General features: G+C 37.9%; 1 protein-coding gene across 2 annotated transcripts; it reads right to left on the bottom strand.

The window, feature by feature from the left end:
* Window positions 1-1219: 1219 nt before the first annotated feature.
* On the bottom strand, window positions 1220-12493 carry LOC119788144 (CMP-N-acetylneuraminate-beta-galactosamide-alpha-2,3-sialyltransferase 1-like). 2 transcript variants are annotated; one of them, XM_038292323.1, is made up of 8 exons: window positions 12361-12493; window positions 11902-12045; window positions 11394-11715; window positions 11107-11303; window positions 10847-11026; window positions 7466-7511; window positions 7268-7387; window positions 1220-1538 (listed from the first exon to the last, which is right to left on the bottom strand). In XM_038292323.1, the coding sequence occupies exons 2-8, from the start codon at window positions 12006-12008 to the stop codon at window positions 1371-1373; spliced, it is 1140 nt and encodes a 379-aa protein (XP_038148251.1). In that variant the 5' UTR covers window positions 12009-12045; window positions 12361-12493; the 3' UTR covers window positions 1220-1370. The 2 variants fall into 2 exon arrangements, with proteins under 2 accessions (XP_038148251.1, XP_038148243.1); XM_038292315.1 differs by having other exon boundaries at window positions 11394-12045.
* Window positions 12494-25494: the final 13001 nt, after the last annotated feature.

The raw sequence follows: 25494 nt of genomic DNA, 5'->3' as shown, positions 1-25494 counted from the left end.
ATAATCCAGATGCTCTAGAAAACATGTTATCTTATCTATAACTTTGGATATCTATTTAAAATGTATAATATATAAGATCTATTTTTCATTGCTATCATCAGCAAGCTCAGTTATTGCATTTAATGGTTCAATACCTTAGCTATTATTAAGAAATAGAGCCAATAACTCTACAGCTAATAGAAATAATAAAGGGGCAACCCTGTTGGATTCCCCTTTGCACTTCAACTCTTGATTGTTCCTTCAGACAGAGGGAGACTGAACTATTAATATCCTTATACATTAGTGGTTTTATAAACCTTTTTCCAACATTATAACTTCTAAGAATTCACACAGGCATTGAAAGTAAACATATTAGGATGAAAAATGTGTAGAAAAAAAGAATTCTAATTAACGAAGGAAATTCTATTTAAATACTAGTGTTTAGTTTTATTTTACTTTAGTAAAAAAATAAATAATAACCTATTTTAATAGCTTCAGGAGATGCAGATTATAACCGCTTAAATTAGTAAAACGAGATTACTACTTAATGACATTCACAGGCAATTATTATGTAAACCAACAAGGAGGAACCTGCGTTGATCACCATTGTAGTATCCTCAGAACTTATGAGTGTTTTATTAGACGATAATCAAAGTATACTTCATATTAACCTGTCTGTGGAAATCTGCACCTGCTCATTACTTTACAGATAATAACTCATAACAAAAGATTTCAACACATCTTACCACACGAGAAACTCTGAATCCCAATAGGTGGTATGGTTTAAATCACTAGAGTTAAGTTAAAAGTTGGTTTTAAAGTCAGCTTACATGTATAATATTTTTAATGCACAATAAAGTATCTTAGTTAGCAACTAAAAAAAAAATATATAGAGCTCTATATATAGCTCTCTCTCTCTCTCTCTCTCTATATATATATATATATATATATATATATATATATATATATATTATTTTTTTTCTTTGTTCTTTTTCTGTTTATTTATTAATCTTAGGAAAACTTGGAGGATATGAATATGAAATAGAAAATAAAATGGTCTTGATCCAAATATAATAAAACTTAGCTCAAGTAGCTTTGAGCAAAACAAAAACAAAGGTTTGTAGTAAGTATATGTTCATTTTCTAACCAGATGATCTGATGCTGGTGTCACTCTAATTTGATAATTATGTTACCAATGTTGCAGAAGTTTCTAAGCCCATTTATCTGCATTTATCTTTTTTAGCTTGTTTTAAGCCTTGCAAGGTTTATTTATTATTTCTTTTTTTTAATCTTTCTGGATTATTCGTTTGAAGAAAAATAACTGGTTTAGCTTTTTGGATGGATTTCTGGTTAAGGAAAATATTCCAAGACATTTCAAAGTCTGATAAAGATCATGATCCTTTATAAAGCTTGACTGTTTTTTCATTTGCCAGCTGTTTTAGGACTCTATACTCATTTATTCCAGAATGAGGTCCTGTTCCATATTTTTTGTTCTTTAAAACCTCAAAGTAATGGCTCCAGTTCCTGTTACTGTCGGCTCCGAATCCGAACACATCGACCTGGGAACACACAAAAGAAAAAAACATTTGTTAAATTGAAAGAAAAATATTCTCCAACCTGTGTGTTAATTATAAGGCTGATCATCTACTTTTTTCCAAGAATTTGATTCATGACTAGAGAAAACCGCAAAGGGAAACAAAAAATACATATTTAATTGAAGGTACAAATCAGATGTCAGTCAATAACAACTCCTTCTGTCAAAAAAAAGTTACAATCAGTAAAATAAATCCAAAATACATCATAATTTTGACCTGTTTTTAACAGGTAATCACAGTCTTGTTAAGGCAGTAGCCGCATGTCTATTACTAGTTTGCACAAAACTCTTGACATCGCAGCTGATGAACTCCCCATAACTGATTTCTTTCTCTGCTCATTTACAGTGAAACTTCCTCTCAACACCTTAAAACACCACGCCTCATTTTATTTCGGGATTAAAGGAACAATAAATTTGTTGGCAACCACAACCAACCCAACCCTGGTGATCTGGTTTCTCATTAAAGCAATATCCTTAATACTCTTGCACCGTTTGAAATAAGATCTCTTTCTTTTCTTTCTCCACCCAAAGTCTCATTAGTCACATTAGTCACAAAGAAATGTACAACCACATGTTATAAGGAATCCATTCCGAGGACCAAAACACACTACGTCACCAGTATAAACACTGCCAATAAGGGAAACTCGAAGAACACTTTGTCCCTATTTAACACCACACCCAATCACAGCACTTTCTCCCTCCTCATCTGTACACAACCTCTTTCTGCAACTCCATCATGTCCTTCATTTAAAAAAATCTAAAACATCGGCATCTCAACCATTTCTCACTAATCCACACACCCATTTTCCTTGCTCCAATTCAGGGAACTCACCCAAAAATCCAAGTCATCCACCTGTCAACTTGACTCCCCATACACACAATTTATTAAAGACTGCCTCCTTTCTCTGATCCCCCTAATTTCTGCCATTATTCACTCATCTCACACCACTGGAACTGTCCCTACATCCTTCAAAATTGCTGCCATTACCCCTATTTTGAAAAAGGTACCGAAAAAACCTGGTACACTCTAACTTCAACAACTGCCCTCTGATCTCTAATCTGCCCTTCATCTCCAAAATCTTCTAATAAACAGGAAACTCCCAACTCCTCGCCCATAGTCGCCTATCCCACAATTACCTGTTCCAGTCTGATTTCCGCCCCTTCCACAGCACTGAAACTGCACTAAGAAAATAAATTACCAACGATTTTCTCATGACAGCTGATTCTGGAATTCTCACCATCCTCATCCATTTTGACATGAATGCCGCCTCTGATACCATCTGTCACTCCACCGCCTCAACAGGCTATCTTCCATTGGCATCCGCACACTTTATTAGACTGGTTTACATCCTACCTCTCGGACCGCACTCAGTTAAAATCCTTCAAATCTATCCCCTCCTCCATCACATCCTCTTCGTCATCGATCTCTTTCACCTTAGCAGTATCTTTCGCAAATGTAACATTCATTTCAAATTTCAGTGCTTTCTTTTAGTGGATTTATCTACTTAATTACAATTTGCTCAATTTGATGGTTAATGGATGGCTCAAAGACGTACGGCTGTAAGCCTTCTACACCAAACCCTACACCAAATTTCCCCGATCCGATCCAAACCTTGGTTGATCGGAAATTCAAAATCTCCGTTTACATGTACACTAAATGAAATGATCCGATCATGACGTGTGTATACATGTACCAAGCGTTGGATCAGATTAAATCTTTTAAGCATGCGCAGAACTTCCTGCCAAACTTGCCAGTTCTGTCTGCGTCTGGTTTTTGGGAGGCCTGACAAACGATGCGCTCGGAGCGAGCGGAAAGAAAAAAGGAGAGAGGAGGAAAAAAGCGCTTGGCAGCGAAATGTACGAGAGAAAATGTAGAGAATGAGCGATTGAACCGCGTGGGAGAGCGAGTGGGCTGTGGAGAGAGAAAAGAGGAAGAGGAGGAGGATTAATTCCTGCTTCCTGCAGCTTTAAATTAACTTGAGTGTATAAGTCGGCGTTCCTAGACTCCCCCCGCCATGTTGTTCACAGCGAGAGCGAGAGCGACCGGTGGTTTCCTGTTGTTGACAAGGCGGAAAAACGTCACGCTGACGTCGCACACATGCGCAGTGAAGATTATTTTACTCTTAAGATCCGAATGGGTGTTTACATGGACGCCAATCGGAATGGCGATCGGCAAAAACCACCTCTCTCTTTCGGAATTAAATTTAGATCCGATCGGACCGAATCGGATTAGAATCTTCAGTCTGACATGTTTACATGAAACATTTTTGATCTGATCAGGCCTTCAATCCGATTAGTTGTGTCCATGTAAACGTAGCTACAGTGAGCTTGTCGGAGGTATGATGCAGATATTTTTGATTTATGCCCAACATCTAGCGTGGTCTGCACTACGTTATTCCACGCAACAAAGCAAGAGAGATACGACAGAGTCGGTGAGGAAGTGGGGCCAGTTTATGCGACAACGGAGGGACATGAGGGCGAAAAACAGGGATGAAGGTGGAAAAACGGTCCCAGCGTTCTCGCCCACCTTGCTCTTCTAGCTGGTCTATTTTCACACGTTTTTTTCCGCAATGGCGGTCAAACAAACAACACAAGCCAGTAAAGTACCAAACAGGAATTACACATAGTGTAGAGCGGATGTAGATTTGGCCAATCAAAGGCCTGCGGTGTGCGGTCACCTACACTTTCGGAGCAGTGTGCAGCAGAGTGTCAGCGGACGGGCTGGGGGCATATCTGCGTAACTGCGACACACACACACACAACCTGATTTCTGGGTATAAACCAGCCTTAACACATGCCTTACCCTAATCTCTAAACCTAAAAACATTAATATACATGTTACCATACAGTACCAACGGCCACTTTATGGCTAGAATTTTATTTGCAGTTCAGTTTTGGGACAAGTTGGGAGTGAGAATGTGTTGGTCTTGCATAGGGCAAGTTCCACCCAATTTCATCACTAAAAAGGATTTTACACCTCTTTTGGTGAAACCGGTGAAAAGACTTTCACTTTACTGTGCTTTTTTTGCCTGATGTTTCACCCACAAGTCATGTGGCAGGCAACAGCAGTTCACAAAGTGCAGAAAAAGCTCAGTTAAATCTGCTGTTTGTCAAGAAAGGGTGTTGACGTATGAAAACCAAGAAAGGAAGTGACATGTGGCATTTTTGATTTAGGTACTTATATTTTCCACAAAGGCATTTCCAAATTTTTTTCTTTTTTTATGTATTTCGATGAAGATAATGTTGTCATTATCTGAAGTAATGAATATTTTTTTAAACTGATTAACTTAACACTAACCTTCAACAAAGCAAACAGTAAGAGAAAGAGGTGTGTGGCCTTCCAGTGAAAATAGATAATACACTATCCTCCATCTAGAACTATTTATTTTGGTGGGCAGTTCCAACATTGCACATAGATTTCTATCCACAGAGCTTTGAGCAGTGTTTACCAAACCTGCTGTAAACCCCATTGTTATCTAAAGTTACCCTATTGTTAAAAATAATACCAGTGAATAAATGGGCTACAGCTGAAATAAGGATCAATAAACAGTTTTATGAATTAATCCAGCAACTAAATAAAAACTGAATTTATGCAAAGCAGATAGGTATTAGTTAAAAAGAACAAGGTTCAAAAGAACAAACCGAAATACCCAAGTATAACTTTCTTTTTAAAGAAAAAAATTTCAGTGGTTGGTTGTTCCCGCTGACAACCAACGCAGCAGCTACTTCAGTTGAACAGGATGTGGTACCACATCCTTTGCTATCTTTAGCAGCCAATGCCCTGTTTGCTCTGAAACACATTCCCTGTTATGGACAGACACGTTCTTATATCACACTGCTCCCTCCAGCAGATTTTTGTGGGGCTGAGACCCTTTAGGTCAGAATGCGGTTTTAATTTACAGGCAAACGGGGCATTTTTATGTAGGAGTATTGGTTAAAAATTCCCCCTGTGTCCCCTACAGGCTTATAGAAAACTTTAATTGAAGCTTCTGTTTTTTTTCACTATGACATTTTAAGAGTGAAAGTTAGTGATCTTACTATACAGGTAAGTGTTGCCCATTCAGAATATCCTAAACTAATTTTCTACAGCATTGTCTGCTACAACAAAATGAGGCCATTGGCTCTCCTGCAGGAAAGTCACTACGACACAGTAGACTTCACAGTTGAAGTCCAGGACTTAACTCATCGAAAGGCGTTGGTGAGACATTGAATGGAGCTAATTAACCCTATTATTTCCAAACCCTAATGTTCAAGTCAAAGTCAAAAAGCCTTTATTGTCATTATATTCTGTGACAAATACAATGAGATTTGGGACTTCCATAACAGCTACCGTGAAATAAAAATAAAATAAAAATATATAAAAAATATATAGATATATTAAAAGGAAAGGAAATGTAAACAGTTACAAAAAATATATATAAATATATTAAAAGGAAATGTAAACAGTGAAAAGGAAATGTAAAACAGTACTGGCACAGATTGTGGGGGGGGGGATAGTGCAAAACAGGTGTAAAGTGACCGACAGTGCAGGTCGGAGTTGAGGGGGGGAATACCAATGCAGTAAAAAATAATGGGCGAACAACCAAATGAGAAAGCAAAAAGAAAATTACAGCTTAAAGTTGTAGGAAAATCACATTTAAATGTCAGATCTGGCTTAAACATGAATATAAATGTACTCTTTATCAGACAAAATCATGTAGCAGTAAATTTCTGAAAAAAAATCCTGCCTTAAAATCTGTGGGGTTTTTTCTCGTTATCTTATGCAGGCCAGTTAGTTATACGTCAGCTTGTACACCTAAATTCGGCCAATCATATATCAACAGTCATCTGTCAATCAAAATTTTTCAGTCATAGCATCTTGATTCATATGTCGCAGCTAATATACGCAACGGTTGAAATAAGAAATAAAAATAATTTCCTTTCCCATTGAGTTCCGTCCCAGTGTTGACGGGGATGGACGTCTGTGTCTTCAGCAGGCGTAGAGCTAACAGAACTGGCAGCGTTGCGAGGCAAGGGCTCAAAGACGTACGGCTGTAAGCCTTCTACACCAAACCAAGCTTCTGCCGCCCTGGCATCCTCTTCCACAACATCTTCGTCTCCGCTTTCTTCCTCTAAATAATAAATGTATGACGAAGGAGACCCATCCACGATCTCCAACACAATACTCTCCTCCTCTTGCATGTTTCCTCTGTCCATAGCGTTCCTTGACAGTGTGGTTGCTAAGTCACCAATTTAGTGCTACTTGGTCCCAATGGAACACTAAGTTTCTAACTGTTAAGCAAGATGCTTCCGCGAAAACAGCCACAATCAAACTTGCTTGCGAACCTTCTGCCTTAACAATACCGCCCTCTTGATAAACGAACAATCACGTTCACTTCATTCACAGGTGTAAAGTCGTGCACCACTCAGGAGAATTCCGAAATGCAACGGTTGGAACAGCCGTTTCCCTACGACTTAAAGGTGATTCTGAAAGCTATAAAAGTTCATCAATTTGTTGATAAAAACTCAATATAATAATAATAATTTATGGCAATTCTATATTCGAACATTTTTTTCTTAAATGTAACTTGACCTTAGGCAAAAGGCTTAATAGACATTACCAGGATTAACAAATTTTTTTAAAGACCCTGATAAAGATGTTCTACTACGATCATAAGAAACTTGATCATTATCTGGAGGATAAGTTGGGCTCACCTCATCGCATACGTGAAGAGCAAGAACCAGAGTCATAAAACCGGTGGATGGATACGTTCCCCTCCTTTTCATCCAAACCTCATGGACGTACTTCATAAAAGCTGGATTGACCACCATCACCTGTTAAAAAGGACTCAGATTTATTGAATGATCGCATTTGTATTCAAAATTGTTAATTACATTCAACCTCATACTTACCAAATCTTTATTAGCTTTTATTTTTGGTGTTACTTTCCTAGATGTCCTGTTCAGAAGAGTTTAACAAAATGTGACATTAGATACACAGGGTCCAGGGATCTAATTTGTTCATTTGTAGACCATTTAATGCAGCCTTAGGACATTTGAGTGCAGGAAGTACATGTAAGACCCGGTTTGTAACAATTGGAATGTGTCAAGGCTTTAACTTTTCCAATTTGTTCACATTTTCTCTTTTAGCAGTTAAGATGGCACTTGACTAAAGTGTGAACCCAATTGAAGTCTGGCTAGAATTTAAGCTTTAGATATAAAGCATACAAGGTGGTTATGACATTCTTTAAGCTGGGCATACACTATAAAATATTTTTAATCTTTGTACTTGGCTACACCTCAAAGTGTAGGACGAAACCGCAGAGTTAAAATGTTCACAGTTCATGATATCTGTTTTCACACTGTACTGCCCTGATGCTGTAATGTGATCAAATTGCTCACACTTTACAACCGAAAATATGCTGGTCAGACTCGTCTATCGGGAAATAAAGACAGAGAAGAAGAAGAGATCCCTTCTTTGCAAATGTGGATTACACAATGTTTAAGTAAATCAGAGAGCCAAAGTAATGTCAAACATATCATTTTCATCCAGCTGAACCATTCCTGGCCAGGATGTGAGGATCTAATCACTCCTCTTTAGCCTCTGTGTACTACACAATGCAGGATACACTTTGGGGCTCAAATTCTCACACGAATGAAAGCTCAGGTAAAAAACAAAGAAAAAAAAATTTAATGTTAAGCCTCCGTTTGAAGTGGAAGGCCTTGAAATTGGTAGAGGAATGAAGATGAGGAGAACCAAAGGGAGTTGGCAGCTGTTGCTAAGAGATGCTAAGATGGAGAGCTTTGTTACTAAGAGCTCCAGTTTCTAACCAAGGCTGTTTAGGTTAGCATCAAAAGATTTTTTCAAATATTTGTTGTTACAGTAGGAGCCATTCAAAATGACCCTTTCCAGGAAAATGGCAGACGAATGGCAGCCCACTTCCCTGCAAATCCCCTCCAACTTCCTGCCACTGAAGTGGTGTCATCTTGCATATTTTTTTTACTCTGACTCCTCCCTTTTACTGAATTACAGAGTCTGAGCAGGAGATGAAGCTTCTCTTTAGATTTTAATGTCCACATATCATGACAGAAAGAATATTTTAGCACAAATATTGATGTTGAAAAAGGAATTGAAGGTGGACCAGCCAAGGACTGGCCAAGGGCCCATCAAGGATAGTGAGGACATTTTGAAGGGCTACTACTGTATATGTGTTACAACAACTGAAAGATGTTTTTATGTCACTTTAAACAAATATTAATCCAAAAAAATCGTAAGATCAATATCTTACGATTTGTTTGGATGCCATGTTAGCCTTTGCTTATGGTGTTAGCTCCAGCTATTTAAGTAAACAGTAGATGACCTAACCACATCAGCGACCCAGCATGCATTGCACAGGTGAAAAAATAACTTCCATAATATTTATTCGAATTGAATGTTTTGATTTAATCATACAATCTGTTAAAAATGCATTTAGCCTTAGTTTTAATACTTCTATCCCATCAGTAAAATAAAAATAGCCAATTTCAGATTTAATCACAACAATAAGTGGAAATCAGAGATGAAAAGAACGTATGCAACAACTAGAGATAAAAACATTTTCTTTAACAACTTTCTTTCTGTTAAAAGTTGAAGTTAAAAAATCACTGCCCGTTTTAAAGGGTTAAATTAATTACAGTAGATGTTTATGAGCATTCAACGCATATGCCGGCTACCATTGGTAAAAATTGCAACAAACGATACATGATTTTAGAAGAAATTGTGAGTTTTTATGTATCACAAAAGGTATTTTTAAGTTAATAGGAAGATATAAATTAAGACATACAGTACAGACTAAGTGTTTGGACACATCTTCTCATTTAAAGAGCTTTCTCTATTTTCATGACGATGAAAATTGTAGATTCACACTAAAGACTGCCAAACTATGAGCTAACACAGCTGTTAGAATTTGTATCATGGCAAGAAAAAAGCAGCCAAGTAATGAAGGTCAGTCAGTCGGAAAAATTGGCAAAACTTTGAAAGTGTCCCCAAGTGCAGTTGCAAAATCCATCAAATGCTGCAAAGAAACTGGTTCACATGAGGACCGCCCCAGAAAACGAAGACCAAGAGTCACCTCTGCTTTGGAGAATAAGTTAATCCGAGTCACCAGCCTCAACAAATTGCAGGTCATTAGCAGCTCAGGTTAGAGACCAGGTCAATGCCACACAGAGTTCTAGCGGTAGACACATCTCTAGAACAAGTGTTAAGAGGAGACTCTGTTAATCAGGCCATCATGGTAAAATAGCTGCTAGGAAACCACTGTTAAGGGCAGGCAACAAGCAGAAGAGGATGGACTCTAAATGCCTTGTAACCACTGTGAAGCATGGAGGAGGTGCGATGGGTTCTTTGTTGGTGACAGTGTTGGGTATTTATTCAAATTGGAAGGCATACTGAACCAGCATGGCTATGACAGCAACTTGCGGCAGCATGCTATTCCATCCGGTTTGCGTTTAGTTGAACCTTTTAGTTTTCAACAGGACAATGACCCCAAACACACCTCCAGGCTGTGTAAGGGCTATTTGACCAAGAAGGAGAGTGATAGGGTGCTGCGCCAGATGACCTGGCCTCCAAAATCACCTGACCTGAACCCAATAGAGATGGTTTGGGGTGAGCTGGACTGCAAAGTAAAGGCAAAAGGGCCAACAAGTGGTTAGCATCTCTGGGAACTCCTTCAAGACTGTTGGAAGACCATTTAAGGTGACTACCCCTTAGTAATCAAAGCAAAAGGTGGCTACTTTGAAGAACCTGGAATATAAGACATATTTTCAGTTGTTTCACACTTTCTTGTTGAGTAAATAATTCTGCATGTGTTAATTCATAGTTTTGATGCTTTCATTGTGAATCTACAATTTTCATAGTTATGAAAATAAAGAAAACTCTTTGAATAAGAAGGTGTGTTCAAATGTTTGGTCTGTATTGTATCTAGGGCAACATGTTCAACTTGTTTGGAAACCCGTTAAAATGCAGTTTTTTGAAACCCTTCTGTCTAATAAAGGGAAAAAAACATATTTTCACAATTAGTGCTTCACGTTTCCGCTTCCTGTTAATCACATAGTTTTTAAAAGTAAAAACAAAAAAAACAGGAAATGCATGTATTACCTCATATGTTGCAATTGGATGTACTGTTAAAAATATATCTTTAAATGTGGTTGTTTTTTTCTATCGTTCTGTTTTTTTGTGATGTACAGTAACTGACATGGAAACCAGAACACACAAAAAAATTGTAGCCAAAAAAAAAAAAAAAAAAAAAAACTTACTTTACATAAAATCCTCTGGTCAAGGCCTTAGTGGACCACTCCAGATCCTGTATTTTAAAAGCAAACACTACAAGATGAGTTGAATTATCCAAATCTACAGCGCTCTCTGGATACATGACATGATGAGTGGTTCTGGTCCCAACGTCTTTCTCGTAGCCTTTGGTTGGACCAGCGTTCATTCTGAATAGCAAAGTATGATAATTAGTTTGCTGCTTAATGGATTTGAAGTGGATTTTAAAAATGCAGAACTGGGCCTGTACCTTATAATGATATCATGATGATCAATCAAAGGTCCGTAACCTGAACCTTTCAAATTTACAGAATTCCCCACGACAGCACAAGTCCTGCATTTGCCTGGGCTAGGCTTTCCAAGATCAGGAATGGACGGAAACATTGTAAACAGCTTGGCCACTGTTGCTTTGTAGTAACTGAAGTCGCGTCTTTCATACTGTATGCGCTGTATGCACACACCAAAAACATTATTCTGTTAGGGTTTAAAATAAAAACTTGAAAAAAGGGGAGAAAATGTTTTGTGGTATTAGCTTACCTTCCACCACTGGAAAACATTCTCAGAAAGCTTGGTGTTCACAGACAAAAATGGTTCAATTGAAGGATTGAAACAACTCATGAGCAACTTATCATCTTTGGAAAAACATTTCTTACAACCACATTGGTTGCCCTGTGTGCTCTTAATTAGGACATTTTCGTCCCGTATATTTTTGTCTCGTAAGCTTCCATCCTTTTTTATTTTGGCCTGTATGTTGTCCTGTTCACTTTTGTCCTTAACATTGTTGTCCTTTAAGCTTCCACCCTGTGTTTTTTTGTCCTGTGTATTGTTGTCCTGTACGTTTTTGTCCTTTAAGCTTCCATCCTGTACACTTCTGTCCTTAACATTTTTGTCCTTTAAGCTTTCATCCTGTGTATTTTTGTCCTGTATGTTGTCCTGTACAATTTTATCTTGTAAGTTTTCGTCCTGGACATATCTATTTAGTGGGTTTTCGTCCTTTATACTGTTGGAGAAATGTTGCTCTTTTGGTATTGTAACCTTGTATTGAAACCTTATGTCCTCAAACGAAACCCCTTCTCTGAAATTTAACGTAAAGAAAACACCTGCAGTAGTTATAGCTAAGAGAATTATACATACTTTCCCTTTTAATATCATTTGGACCGCTGATTTTTCAGTATGAATGAGTTTCTGTCTGCAGAAAGTTTGGGGAGAAAAAAAAAGAAGAGCAAAAAATAATGTTACTTTGTTAACATTTGTGAAAATTGTAAACAAAAAAAAGGAAATGAATTATTTCAGAATTTATTAACTAACTTACACCTAAATTAGACAATAAGGTTGCTTGCGCATGGACAGGATGAATTTAATTACTTTTATTCATGTTATTTGATTAAACTCTTCTGTAATACATAAGAACAATACAATAACAATCTGTTAATATTGTCATCCTGAGGTACACATAGCTTCAATAAGTTAAGATAAATTCATGTTTATTAGAATTAAATCATACCTGATTAGAAGGTATATTTCTCTGCTCCAGCTATCCTTTGCTCACAATAGTCATCAGTACAGTAAGTGTATTTGATATTCAGGAAGTAAAAGTAGATAGGAAAGGTACTGGTGAAGAGTCATATGTGAAGAGGTGTGGTTTCTTTATGTAAAAAAAAAGTGAGACTAAGCAAGAGAATAGGCTTTGGTTCAGCAATTGAAACTGGTAAATCATTCTCTACAGGAGCCTCAAAAACCGGAACTGCAGCAATTTATTTCTAGGGTTGTAGATGAATGAATTATTATTTTGTGAGGGTACAGTGTAACAATCTTTTTTTAGTGAAGAGTGGAAGATAGAGGGAGATACACTATATTGCCAAAAGTATTTGCTCACCTGCCTTGACTCACATATGAGCTTAAGTGACATCCCGTTCCTAATCCATAGGGTTCAATATGACGTCGGTCCACCCTTTGCAGCTAGAACAGCTTCAACTCTTCTGGGAAGGCTGTCCACAAGGTTTAGGAGTGTGTTTATGGGAATTTTTGACCATTCTTCCAGAAGCGCATTTGTGAGGTCGCACACTGATGTTGGACGAGAAGGCCTGGCTCTCAGTCTCCGCTCTAATTCATCCCAAAGGTGTTCTATCGGGTTGAGGTCAGGACTCTGTGCAGGCCAGTCAAGTTCATCCACACCAGACTCTGTCATCCATGTCTTTATGGACCTTGCTTTGTGCACTGGTGCACAGTCATGTTGGAAGAGGAAGGGGCCAGCTCCAAACTGTTCCCACAAAGTTGGGAGCATGGAATTGTCCAAAATGTCTTGGTATGCTGAAGCATTCAGAGTTCCTTTCACTGGAACTAAGGGGCCAAGCCCAGCTCCTGAAAAACAACCCCACACCATAATCCCCCCTCCACCAAACTTTACACTTGGCACAATGCAGTCAGACAAGTACCGTTCTCCTGGCAACCGCCAAACCCAGACCCGTCCATCAGATTGCCAGATGGAGAAGCGCGATTCGTCACTCCAGAGAACGCGTCTCCACTGCTCTAGAGTCCAGTGGCGGCGTGCTTTACACCACCGCATCCGACGCTTTGCATTGCACTTGGTGATGTATGGCTTGGATGCAGCTGCTCGACCATGGAAACCCATTCCATGAAGCTCTCTGCGCACTGTTCTTGAGCTAATCTGAAGGCCACATGAAGTTTGGAGGTCTGTAGTGATTGACTCTGCAGAAAGTTGGCGACCTCTTCGCACTATGCGCGTCAGCATCCGCTGACCCCGCTCCGTCAGTTTACGTGGCCTACCACTTCGTGGCTGAGTTGCTGTCGTTCCCAAACACTTCCATTTTCTTATAATACAGCTGACAGTTGACTGTGGAATATTTAGGAGCGAGGAAATTTCACGACTGGATTTGTTGCACAGGTGGCATCCTATCACAGTTCCACGCTGGAATTCACTGAGCTCCTGAGAGCGACCCATTCTTTCACAAATGTTTGTAAAAACAGTCTGCATGCCTAGGTGCTTGAATTTATACACCTGTGGCCATGGAAGTGATTGGAACACCTGATTCCAATAATTTGGATGGGTGAGCAAATACTTTTGGCAATATAGTGTAAGTTGAAGAAAAAAGAGTGATATGTTATAGCCCATTGCACAAAACAAAGTGAAGCTGAGAAGCTGTCATTTCCTGAGGGGGTGATACAATAGTGGTAAAGCTGTCTTTCTCTGTGTCTATGAAGATGCAGGAGGAATTTGTTCCTGTGCCCGTTAACTATTTCCTTCTTCAGTCACTATTTCCGGCTTACCTCAATTTTGCTTTGTAATTGCATAGCAGCCCACAAGAGGATGCTCATCATCAAACCTAAACATAATGTACATAAGTCAAAAGAAACAGTCTTCTCAAGCGGGTAAACCTTTTTAAAGTTTTTACCAACTGCAATATGTACTTCCTACTGTATAAAAGCTTTACCTCCAAATGTAATTGTTGGTTTACGTAAGTTTGTGTCCACAAAAATAATTGTATTTAAGATAAACATTGACTGTGTGCCTTAATCTGGAGTGTTTTTTTTTTTTTCCAAAAGAAGCTGTACATTATCTATCAGCTTGTTTAAGAGAAAAAAAAGCTATTATATTATCTGTCTGTCTGTCTGTCTGTTTGCAGTGTCTTGAACTACTTTTATATTTATTTGAAGTGGATGTAGGCACAACAATAAGGGGACTTTAGAGGTGAAAAAACATATGCAACAATTTTCTCTTAACAACTTTCTGTCTAAAAGTTGAGTTCATAAATCACTACACGTTATAATCTGTTAGATTAGGGTTATGGAAGATGTGGAGATGGTAGGGTTCGAAGGAGGGGTCAGAGAGGAGAGACGAAGACCTGACCAAAAGGGTTGACTGGACACCAGGGGGCATGGGAGGAACATCCACAAACAAAGACAACTTAGTTAAACAGAGAACTTTGTTAAACAAAAGCTATGTCAGTTCAGTTTGAGCGTAGGAGGCATAGAGAGGTGAGAGACATGGTTAACATGGCAAAGCAGGACTGGCAGCAAAGACACTAAAACAGCCGGAAAAATGCCGTACTCAATCATGCTTAATAATGTTCTCTTCTGCACCAATATAAACCTGCTTAAGACCCTGTAGCAAACTTTTGGCTGAGCTTCAGTGTTGTGATAGCTGTTTTGCAATATGTTATAATTGATAATATAATTAAACTTTAAATCTCACATTGGAGAAATTTAGGCATTTAGGCAAATTTAGACATATTTGTTTGGACCAAACAGACGGAAAACCATTGGGGAGCAGTGGGCTGCCATTGTGCGGCGCCTGGGGAGCAGAGTGGGGTTAAAGGAAAGCGCGTTCACGACGCTACAGAAACCGCGACAGACCAAACCAGATGAAAGTGCGCATTCAGCGTCTGCTCTGCCGATAATGCAAGCGTAGAAGAAGAAATGTGCTGTTTACCTGTGCAAAGAAAGAAACAACGAAAGAAAAATGTCTGAGGACTTCAGTGTTGAGGAAGAGCATGAGTTCTTTGCCGAGCTGAATGCGCACTTTCATCTGGTTTGGTCTGCCGCGCTTTCCGTAGCGTCATGAACGCGCTTTCAGGAAATCCTATACACTACTGTTTAGGCTCTAAAAACATTCTAAATGACTTCGTTTCGAGTAAATTCTGGATGCTACCCACTCAGGACACTTGGAATACATTGGACGAGCAGTATGGAGGAATATTGACACGTTTTTTGTGGACTTTTATGGACCTTTCTGTCTCGGGCGCCATAGACCTCCATTATTTGAATGTCAGCAGACAGCAAGAAGCCTCCCAGATCTCCAGATGCATTTGAGATATCAAAAAAGTACTCCAGAGTGTTGTTCAGCATGGGGGTGAGTAGAAAATAAAGGCTAATCATGTTTTGGGTGTACTATTCCTTTAAGAGCCGTTCTCAGACACCCAGAGTGAAGGTTGTGGGGATCAAACCGGGTACTTCCAACCTTCTCAGAGCAGAAGCACACTGCTCTAACGCACCAGGAAAACACTCCCCCAATGTTGAGTTAAGGAGTAATTTCTATTTCATAGTTTTACTATTGATTGTGCCAACTGTATTAAATACTCACTGAGTAAAAAAAAAAAGCCTTTTAGGTTACTTTAGTAAAGAAAAGATGAATAAAATAGGTGAAACAAAACATTTTTAAGGTACAGAGATGTAGAACTGAAATTAACATTAGAGGTATGTTGCTGTGAGATGCTGTCAGACTAATAACCTCCTCACTTGAACTGGACGTTAAGCGTGATTTAGCTTGCTGTTTTTAGTGAATACAGTATTTAGAGATGGGAGGGATTTTGTGCTGCTAGCAGGACTTCATAATGGTTCCTCCTAGAGGATTGCTAAAACTGGCACTGTGAGGTAAAATAACATAAAACACATAAGCCACCTTGGCTAGATCAGACAGAAATGCGGAGGGCTGCAATTCGAAGTTTCGCACCAGGTTAGAAAAGCCCGGCACTGCCCTGGATCTCCCCTGTACAATTCAGGGCTAAACAGACTTGGGTTATAACAGAGTGGGAAGGAACAGAGGCAGCCGAAGCCTGATTATGCAGATGAGCAAGAATTTTTTTCTTAAGTGTCCTTGCGCCATGATCTGTCTGCTGATGGATCCGCAACATTGGCCAGATTCTGTCACGACCTTGAAACCTTGGAACCAATATTCAAAGCGGGATTGAAAACTCAGCCCAGGGGCTAAGAATATCAGGCTGATCAGTACTAGGAGCAAAAATTCACTCACCTGGTTATGAGTTCAGTCCAATCACAGGGGAAAGAGAAGAATCCGATAGGAGGATTGTCCAACCCTTGCGGCCAGGGCCACTTCCAGGATGACGAGCTGATGCCAACCGACGATAAGGAGGAAACAGTGTCCGTGAGGGAGTATCCAGAGCTGAAGTTGAATCAGAACAAGGTTTACAGAGAAGATCAGATAGATCAGATAGCCTAAGAGGTACTGGAGAAGAAACCAATACTAATACATAAGAACAATACAATAACAATATCAAATACTCATAATAAATATTTGAAAGGTGAGTAAAATTATTAGATTTTATAAGGCTTATTTCATTTTCAGGATAATTCTAATGCATTTGAATTTGTTAGCAGTTTTTTTTCAGATTTTGAAAATTATTTCAGCTGTTTCAATTAAATTGATTTTGTATTAAAAAATACTTGACCTAAAGATTCAGATAATAATTTGCAATGTTTTGAGGTTGTGTTCCAAATCTTAATAGATTAATTGCCAAAAGATTCTCCAAAGTAAAATCAAAGTGGTCTAAAATGACTATGAAGATGATCAAAGTTGGAAATTATTCCCTAATTATGTAGGGGCAGTGATAGGCATCCCAGTCCAGTGACTACCTGCAGTTCTACTATAAGGTGACTTGGTTAAGTTTAATGACCGGCGTACCTGACATGGAACAACTATACCATGCATATTGCTATAGGTTAATAGCCTATATAAATTAGGCTATGTATGCTTCGGAAAAAAAATTCCACCACCCCCCCCCACTTTTTTTTTTTTTTCATACAACTCAACAATTGATGGTAAGCCCAATCTAAGTGAACATTAAATAACCTTGCTTGGTGTATTTGCACACCAAAATGTTCTCCACAATCACAGTCTAATGGTTGTTTGATAGAATGTCATCGTTCCTCAAATTATTTGTTGTGGCTTTAATTGGCCGCCAAAAGCAATGTCTTAAACAGATTTTTCTCATTGCCACAAATAATTTCCTCTGAAAATGTATTTAATACTTCAGGTCCAAGAGGGCCTTGGTATCTAATGAAGATCACAAATTACATTTCAGAAAATTTTCTAAAACCCCTGTATTCTAACCCCCAGATTCCACATACTCCGTCAGCGCTCCGCACCTCTCCGCCCCACTTGCGTACGTCGTGCGGAGCGCCTGTCTTTCATGTAAATCAATGAGAGCTGTTCCACATCCACCGCTACTCCTCTGCACATCTCCGTCCACGTACGTCTTCTCCGTCCTTCACCGACAAAATATGGAGCCGAGCTATTTTTTGCTCCGCTCCGGTCAGGTCAAGATCCAATATTGCAATCGCACCAAACAGGAAAAAGAACATCGAGAAATTCCGGTTCATCAAATTGAAATATAGTAGCGACATATTGGCAACTAGAAATTATAGCATAATTCTTATATATATTAAAAAAAACTAACACTGTTTATTTCAATGATACGATGCAATGTATTGGTTATGCACAAACGAGGAAGCAGATTTCTCATCTCCATCAAAATATTTATTTTATACCGAGGGACTAAAAGTTTTATCAAATCCATTCAAAAGAAACTTCTTATTACAGGAATGGATGAAAAGATGCTTAGTTTGGGAGTAGAGAACAAACAAAGTTCATTCAAAAAAAGCAGTTTTGAATTATCCTAGTTATCCCCATTACAAAAATCCAAAAATCTAAATATATATATATATATATATATATATATATATATATATATATATATATATATATATATATATATATATATATATATATATATATATATATATATCTGGTCAGAAACTGAACATATACTGAAAGCTGATGGGGATTTTTTAAATATGCCATATTAAATTAAGCATTCACATGGTTTATACAAGAATGAGTGACTCTAATTTAATGCTATTAGAAATGATTTTAATGCCATCAAGAAGAACCATGTGCACAAGTTATTAGTGTACATGAGATATGAAGGATCTTTAACCCCAGTTCCATGACTCTTGTATGTGTGTAAACACACACACACACACACACACATATATATATATATATATATATATATATATATATACATATATATATTCTCTAGCTTTTTCTCCACCCCGAGCTTCCTTTCTGAACATACGGCTTAATAGCGAGAAATTTCTGACGAAATTGTTTTTCTAGACATTTTTTATTAAAGAATTCTAAATGCCACGATAAACATATTTAATTAATGTTAGTGCCAATTAAGGCCTTGATTAAAAAAAAAAATTAATGAATTGTAATTATTTTTAATGATCAGCGGAAACGCTGGATAATATCCGCATGTTTTGCTGCTTTGAATTTAATCATCTGGCGCATGCCCTCTACGATCTCCAAGGAACTCAGAGCGGAGCGGACTGGAGCCACAGCAGAGGCTGTAGGCTTTGCTTTGCGCAGGCGGTCTCCAGCAATTCTGTTGCCTTTACACAATATATTTTTTTTAGTTTTGTTTTTTTACATTTCCAAGGCCTTCATATAGTTTTATTATTCCAAGGTCCCTGTTCCCATAGACCTTGGCTATTATTTAGCTTACTGAAACATCTTCTTTTGAGGGGTCTGCTTTTATCACAGTTTTATAGTTTCTCATTTAGAAATCATGAAAGGAAATCCTATTTTCCTATTTTGAATTTCTGTTGTATTTGTTGATTGCTCTCCAACTCACCATTTTTCCCCAGAATTTACCATTCTTTCATCCCTTTAAACATCTATAATTCCGATCATATGATCATATATATGTATAGAGCAAGGTTGTGATTACTAGCATATCGTATCCACTTCATTTTTAATATACTTTTCAATAATTTATTTTGCTTGATTTTAAACCATACATACATTGAGTATATGTTAAGTGGATTTCAATTTACTTGATTTCTTTCCAAAGTTTTATAATGGTGTCTATTGTCTAAAAGTGTATTATTGTTTAAAGATCTATTAAAATGTTCTGGAGTCTCAAAATAATAACTACATCCCATACTTTTTATTTATAAGACTATAGTCGAACTACTGCATGGCTCCAAGAGATTTTTGTCTAAGCACCTGTGTTAAACTTCTATGCATCTAGTTTCTAAGGTTTGGCTTTAAAAGTCTCCAGAGTTTGTTTCCAGTGCATCTGGTACACATTATGTAATATCCATTGATCTCTCTCATAGCAGTAAATTTCTCGGCAACAGGGTTATAAATCATATAGTCAATATTATGTAAAACTAGAAACATGACGCACAACGGCTCCTTCAGCACGTAATTGTTACTTTCATTGTGAAAAGGGGAAAACCATATTTTGCAGTTGACATTTAACTTAGAGGCTTTGTGTCTGAACAAAAGTTTGCTGGCTTTTCTCTACAGTGATATTCGCCATTCTTTAACTGTACAATAAAAATGCATAAATTATTCAATTTGGAGAAAAAAATAGGTATCTTCTTCAAAAACAACAGTTGATCCACGTGATGAGATTGACATTAACTGATCTTAACTACTGCTCATTTACTCCCTTTAGAGGTTTGTACCACAAACATGCTTCCTCATTTCATGCTATTTCAAAGCTCTTTCCTTCTATTTAGCTCTAACTGAACCACTGGTTTGATGATTCAACCTTATCATTTTAAGGAAAGTATCTTAATGAAATTTGAAGATAAATGATCAAAAAATGAATAAATCTCATATGTCATTAGATGAAATTGTTAGATATTTTTAAACAGATATAAATAGGAATGCTTGTTAAAATTGTTTATTGGAGTCATTAATGATCTAAATGAATGTGTAAAATATGTTTGATGCAAAGTTGTTTTAACACAGTGGGAAACTTCAAAATCATCTAGTGAAAATAATTGTGAAATGCTAAAATGATTATCATACCTTAAACACTTAAAATGTAGATTTTTGTGTGAGCTCTTTTTTCCCAGGATTGTTTAAATCACCACAGAAAATACAATTATTTCTAGATGTGGCAGTGAAGAAGATTCTTTTTTGAAAAAATTCTTGTAAATTTATTTAAAACCCCATGCATCTGGAATATATGTTTATATGTTCCTCCCTTTCATGTTTGCACTTTCTGTCTTTCTGTCCAGTTATTTTTCAGTATTTCTTTTTTGTACAGCAAGTCATACCTTCTTTTGTAAGTCTTGTGGTTGTTTGAAAATACTGTGTGCATGATTAGAGGATGAAACCTCAGCACATGGATTTAATTGTAATTAGAAAATATTTTTGTGATGCTAAAGAGAAGTTAAGTGTTGTAACTTTTATTTTTAACCAGTTGTTGTAGGTGTTGATAGCTGTAGGCAGGAAGGATCTTCTGTAGTGGCCTTTCACCTGATCTGAAAAGAGGCGTAGACAGAACATTTTTATAAGGGTGGCCAAGCATTAACCAATGTACGCTGAGGTGTGGCCGAAAGTGGATAGGTGCCAGAACCTCAGGGTCAATTTACACTGTTCCAACAGGAAAATGAACAAGCAAAACAACCAGATTTTCAAAATAAAGACAAACTATACTTTCCTACAGCCTTTGCTAACATATAGACACATAGAGTTAAACATCTGTGCTTTTTAGATAAAAGGTATAGTGGATACAATTCTTTCCAGTAAGATTTCTGGGGCGAACATCTTTTCCATCGTCATTACTTACCTACTTTTATCAATAAACCTTCTGCATATAAATTTATTATTTAAGAAGTTTTAAAATAGTAATTTATCTATGATTTCACTAAAGACTCCTAGATGACTTGCAGAAACATTTCATTTTTATCATTTTACCCCATATATAACACAAAATCTAGGTCTGAAAACAGAATGAATTCTGTACTTAACTGAAAGAATGTTTTTGTCTTTTTGAATATTCCACTTGAGTATTGCTGTTGCCACCGTTTAAAGGGAATAAAATGGTAGTGGTGGCTACAGGGGTGGCCAGTGATTGGCTGAGGATGGCGATGGCCACCCCTGGCCCCCCATCTAGCTGTGCCTGGATCTGAAGAGAAGTCTCTTAGTGGAGCCACTGTTGTTCTTTTACAGTGTGATAAAGAGGATGCTCACTGTTGTCCATAATGTTCTCAAGTTTATGAAGAAAAGGTTCTAGATGTCATGAACAGGGGATAGATGGACCCAGTATTCAAGGAGAGACAGTCAGTAGGAAAGTTCAAAAAGGTTTATTAAATAAACAAAAACTAAAGTCTGACAGGGACCTGTGCATGACTAGGTGGTCACGCACAGGAGCAGACAGGATCAGGTGCAGACAGGCAGGCTCAGTGGAAGAGGGTAGCCGAGACAGGACGTGGAACCAGAACTTGATGCAGGACTTTAAACTGGTCTCCTCCCTGGAGCCAGGCCTACTGGATAAAAACTGAACCTCCCCACATATTGAGCCAAAAACCCAGAGGACTCGGCGGGGGAGGAACAGTGGACAATCAGGAGACGAGACAAACACTAAAACCCTCTTTCCACTGGCTGCCAGGATCCATGACATGAACCATGAAATAAAAATAACAGACAGGCTAACAGAAAGACAAGTAATGATCTGGCACTGAATGCTCAGGCTGAAGGGAATTTAAACTAGAGGAAACAGGCGGAGGAATAAATTATAATTGAGGCAGAGAGGGAAAACAGCAGGTGAGAGGAATTACTAATTAGGGAGAGCAAACAAGCCAGATCATGACACTAGAGGATATCCTAGAACACACATTATCGGGCATCAAATGCTGCTGAACTTTTAACTTTTAGCCCTTTAAATTGTTCATCTCATTGTATTTTTCAATAACGCATTTTTTGCACAAATGCCATTTTGCACTGAACCACTGCAACTTGCACACTGTCTCTTATCCTCTGCACTGTTCACACTTTGACCACTGCTGCACTTTTTGTATTTTTCTATAACTCGTGCCATTTGAAATATCAATGCAACGTTCATAAGCTGTATGTAACGCAATTTCGTTCTGTATGCACCCTGTGCATACAAAATGACAAATAAAGAAGTCTAAGTCTAAGTCTAGAACATAGCTGGCCATCTTTATTAGCTTGTTGTGCTTTTTTAATTTGTTAGCTCTAATACTCAGCAGATGAATGCAGAAGAGATTACATACACCACAGTAGCCTTATATGCAGCATCTTCTGGCAAAAACCAAAAGACATAAGCTTCCTTAGGAAGTACAATCTGCTCTTTCCCTTCTTGTAGACCACCAAGGTATTTATACTCCACCACCTCAAGGTTTTTTCCCATTTAATTAACAGTATTCAATTTGTTCCTGTTTTTTCTGAAGTCTACAATAACCAATCGGTTTGTTATGATTAAGGATTAGATGGCTGTTTCTCAGTTCCCAAGAATGTGAGTACAGACTTGTGCCCTCGCCATGTTCTTCAGAAGAACAAAGGAATGTCTGGATTTGGTGACAACGAGAGCACGCACCAAAAATATGGGTCAATTGGAACAGAAGCGTACTCGTGATGTCATCACACGCTCGGCTCATCTACAGCTGTATTTCACCTCCTGTTATTAATAGTCTCTAGATAATAATAAATTCTTACTTTTTTCATTTGTTGGGAGAATAATAATTAACACAGTCATATAAACACAAATCAAATGAACATTTTGCGAGATAAAACAAGGCACCGGGTTCTTAACACACGGCTATGCAGAGAGAGGGCTGCTGCAGACGGGCTAGGATTAGATCTGGCTGCTGTTACCCTCGAAGGTCCGCTGGTTGCCGCCGTCCTCTCAACTTTGGATTTTTTTTTTTTTTTTTATTACGCATTAAATCTGCAAATTGGCCATATAGTCAAGTTTAAAAGTACAATATTCTCACCTCAAATTATCCTAAAACATACTTTTATTGAACCACAGCAGTAGAAAAGAGAACTTTTAACTTAATACTCTGAGCTCTGTGAGCGCTCCACTGGAAGCTGCTGTTGCTGCAGTGCATGCTGGGACAGCTGCACAGGTGTCAAGTAACGAAGTACAAATACTTCATTACTGTACCTAAGTACACTTTTTAGGTATCTATACTTTACTCCATTACTTATTTTTTCTCCTACTTTTGACTTCTACTCATTACATTTTCACACAAGTATCTTTACTTTCTATTCCTTACATTTTTAAAACAAACGTTACTCGTTACTCTTGGCTTCGGTTTAAAGCACAGGTCACGGATTAGGGGACTGCGATGTTATGAACAACATTAAATCCAAAGATTTTGTCCGAGGTAAAGCTGATGTATTTGTTGTAGTCTCTTGTTATTCACACACAACAATAAACAGTGATTAGCCGACGTGGGTTTTAAAACTGCAAAGCTTTGTCTTCAACTGAAAATCAAACGCGCATCTACACAGACCAGTGTGATGCATTCGCGAGCGTCAGACAGCTATGGTGCATTCAGGAGCATGGGACATTTCAGACTTACAAGGAAAGAGACAAAAACGGAACAGAACCCATACAATAATGTATTTATTCAGAAACAGTGTGGGCTTTCTTATAATACTGAATGCTCTATATTGTGTTTCTGTTATTTTTTGATTATGCACATCTGCTAGCTTTTTATTCTAAAAAGTATCAAAGTTTTTCAAAAGCCTGTTTAAAAGCTCCAAATGAGGCTTCGGTCGTACAGCGACAATTGCGCTGTCATTGTTTTACAGGGCAGAATTTGCATTTGCTGAATCTTGTCTTTTAACTAGTGATGGATATACAGGAATACAGTCATACAAGTGTAAACTCCTCTCAGATAGAACAGGATGCAATATTTGGCAATTTCTATTTTTATTTTTTCATCTTTTTTTTTTAATTCAATGTAACATGAATGCATAAATACGTCATTTTATTTCAGTGTTAAATTCTGTTTAAAGTAACAGATCATTAAAAATGTCTCCTGACATTTACTGGTTGATTTTCTTTATTCGGACCCCACATATATTTTATTAGTTACCCCTGGTTTAATGTTTCTAAATATGTATTTCATGTCATGTGCGCCATCCAATGCAGATCATTGGTGCTATCCACATCTAGTGAAAACTAGTGTAATTGGATGAGTCGTATAACGCAAACACTCATTGGTTAGTTAAAGGAAATCATCAGAAGCAAGCAGGTGTTCTTCAAACTGTAAACGAGAATTGTCTATGCCATGCTACAATGTTGGATTCAGAAAAACATGTCTAAATGTCTGAAAGGTCGGACACAGGTGAGAGCGTATCGGGAGATGGAGACGGAGACCAACAAGACCTCCCTCATCCTTGGCCCTATCTCAAAGAATTTCTTGAAATAGTGGAAAAATTGTGCTTTCAATTCATATAGTGGCATCTGGCCTTTTTCTTAAAGGATACTTCATACTTTTATACTTTAAGTAGTTTTTGGAGCACATACTTTTTCACTTTTACTTGAGTAAAGAGGTCAAGTTGATACTTCAACTTTTACCAGAGTGTTTTTAAAGTACTTCTACTTAAGTAACAAATGTGTGTACTTTTGACACCACTGGACAGCCGTCAATCTCAAGAACGGACAAATCTGCTCTGATGCATGGGTAAAAGGGAGGGGCGAGAACAACATCCGGGTACTTTGTCCGTTCTCGGTCTGCTGTTCTTCTGAATCGGAGCAGTACTAGGGATGAGGCTGATGACCTTTCATGAGCATACAGGAATGCACAAGTACAGACATTGAGAAATGGCCAGCCTGTTAATTAATTTTTTTGAGGAGTTTCAGCAGCAGTACCGTCATCACAGCATAGAATTTCAATGAAGTGGTCAGTGCAACAGGTCTATAGTCAACTGTAGGTTGAGTGTCCTTTGGTACTGCAAGGCAGAAGGTCTTCCACATCATTATTGATACAACAAAGCAAAAACACACCAGGGAGCCAACCCTGAATTTGATTTGATCAT

The sequence above is a fragment of the Cyprinodon tularosa genome, unplaced genomic scaffold (genome assembly GCF_016077235.1).
Source record: "Cyprinodon tularosa strain WSP-4 unplaced genomic scaffold, ASM1607723v1 ctg1087, whole genome shotgun sequence".
NCBI classification, from domain to species: domain Eukaryota; kingdom Metazoa; phylum Chordata; class Actinopteri; order Cyprinodontiformes; family Cyprinodontidae; genus Cyprinodon; species Cyprinodon tularosa.
Note: the sequence above shows the minus strand (reverse complement) of the source record. Positions and strands in the feature narration are given on the sequence as shown.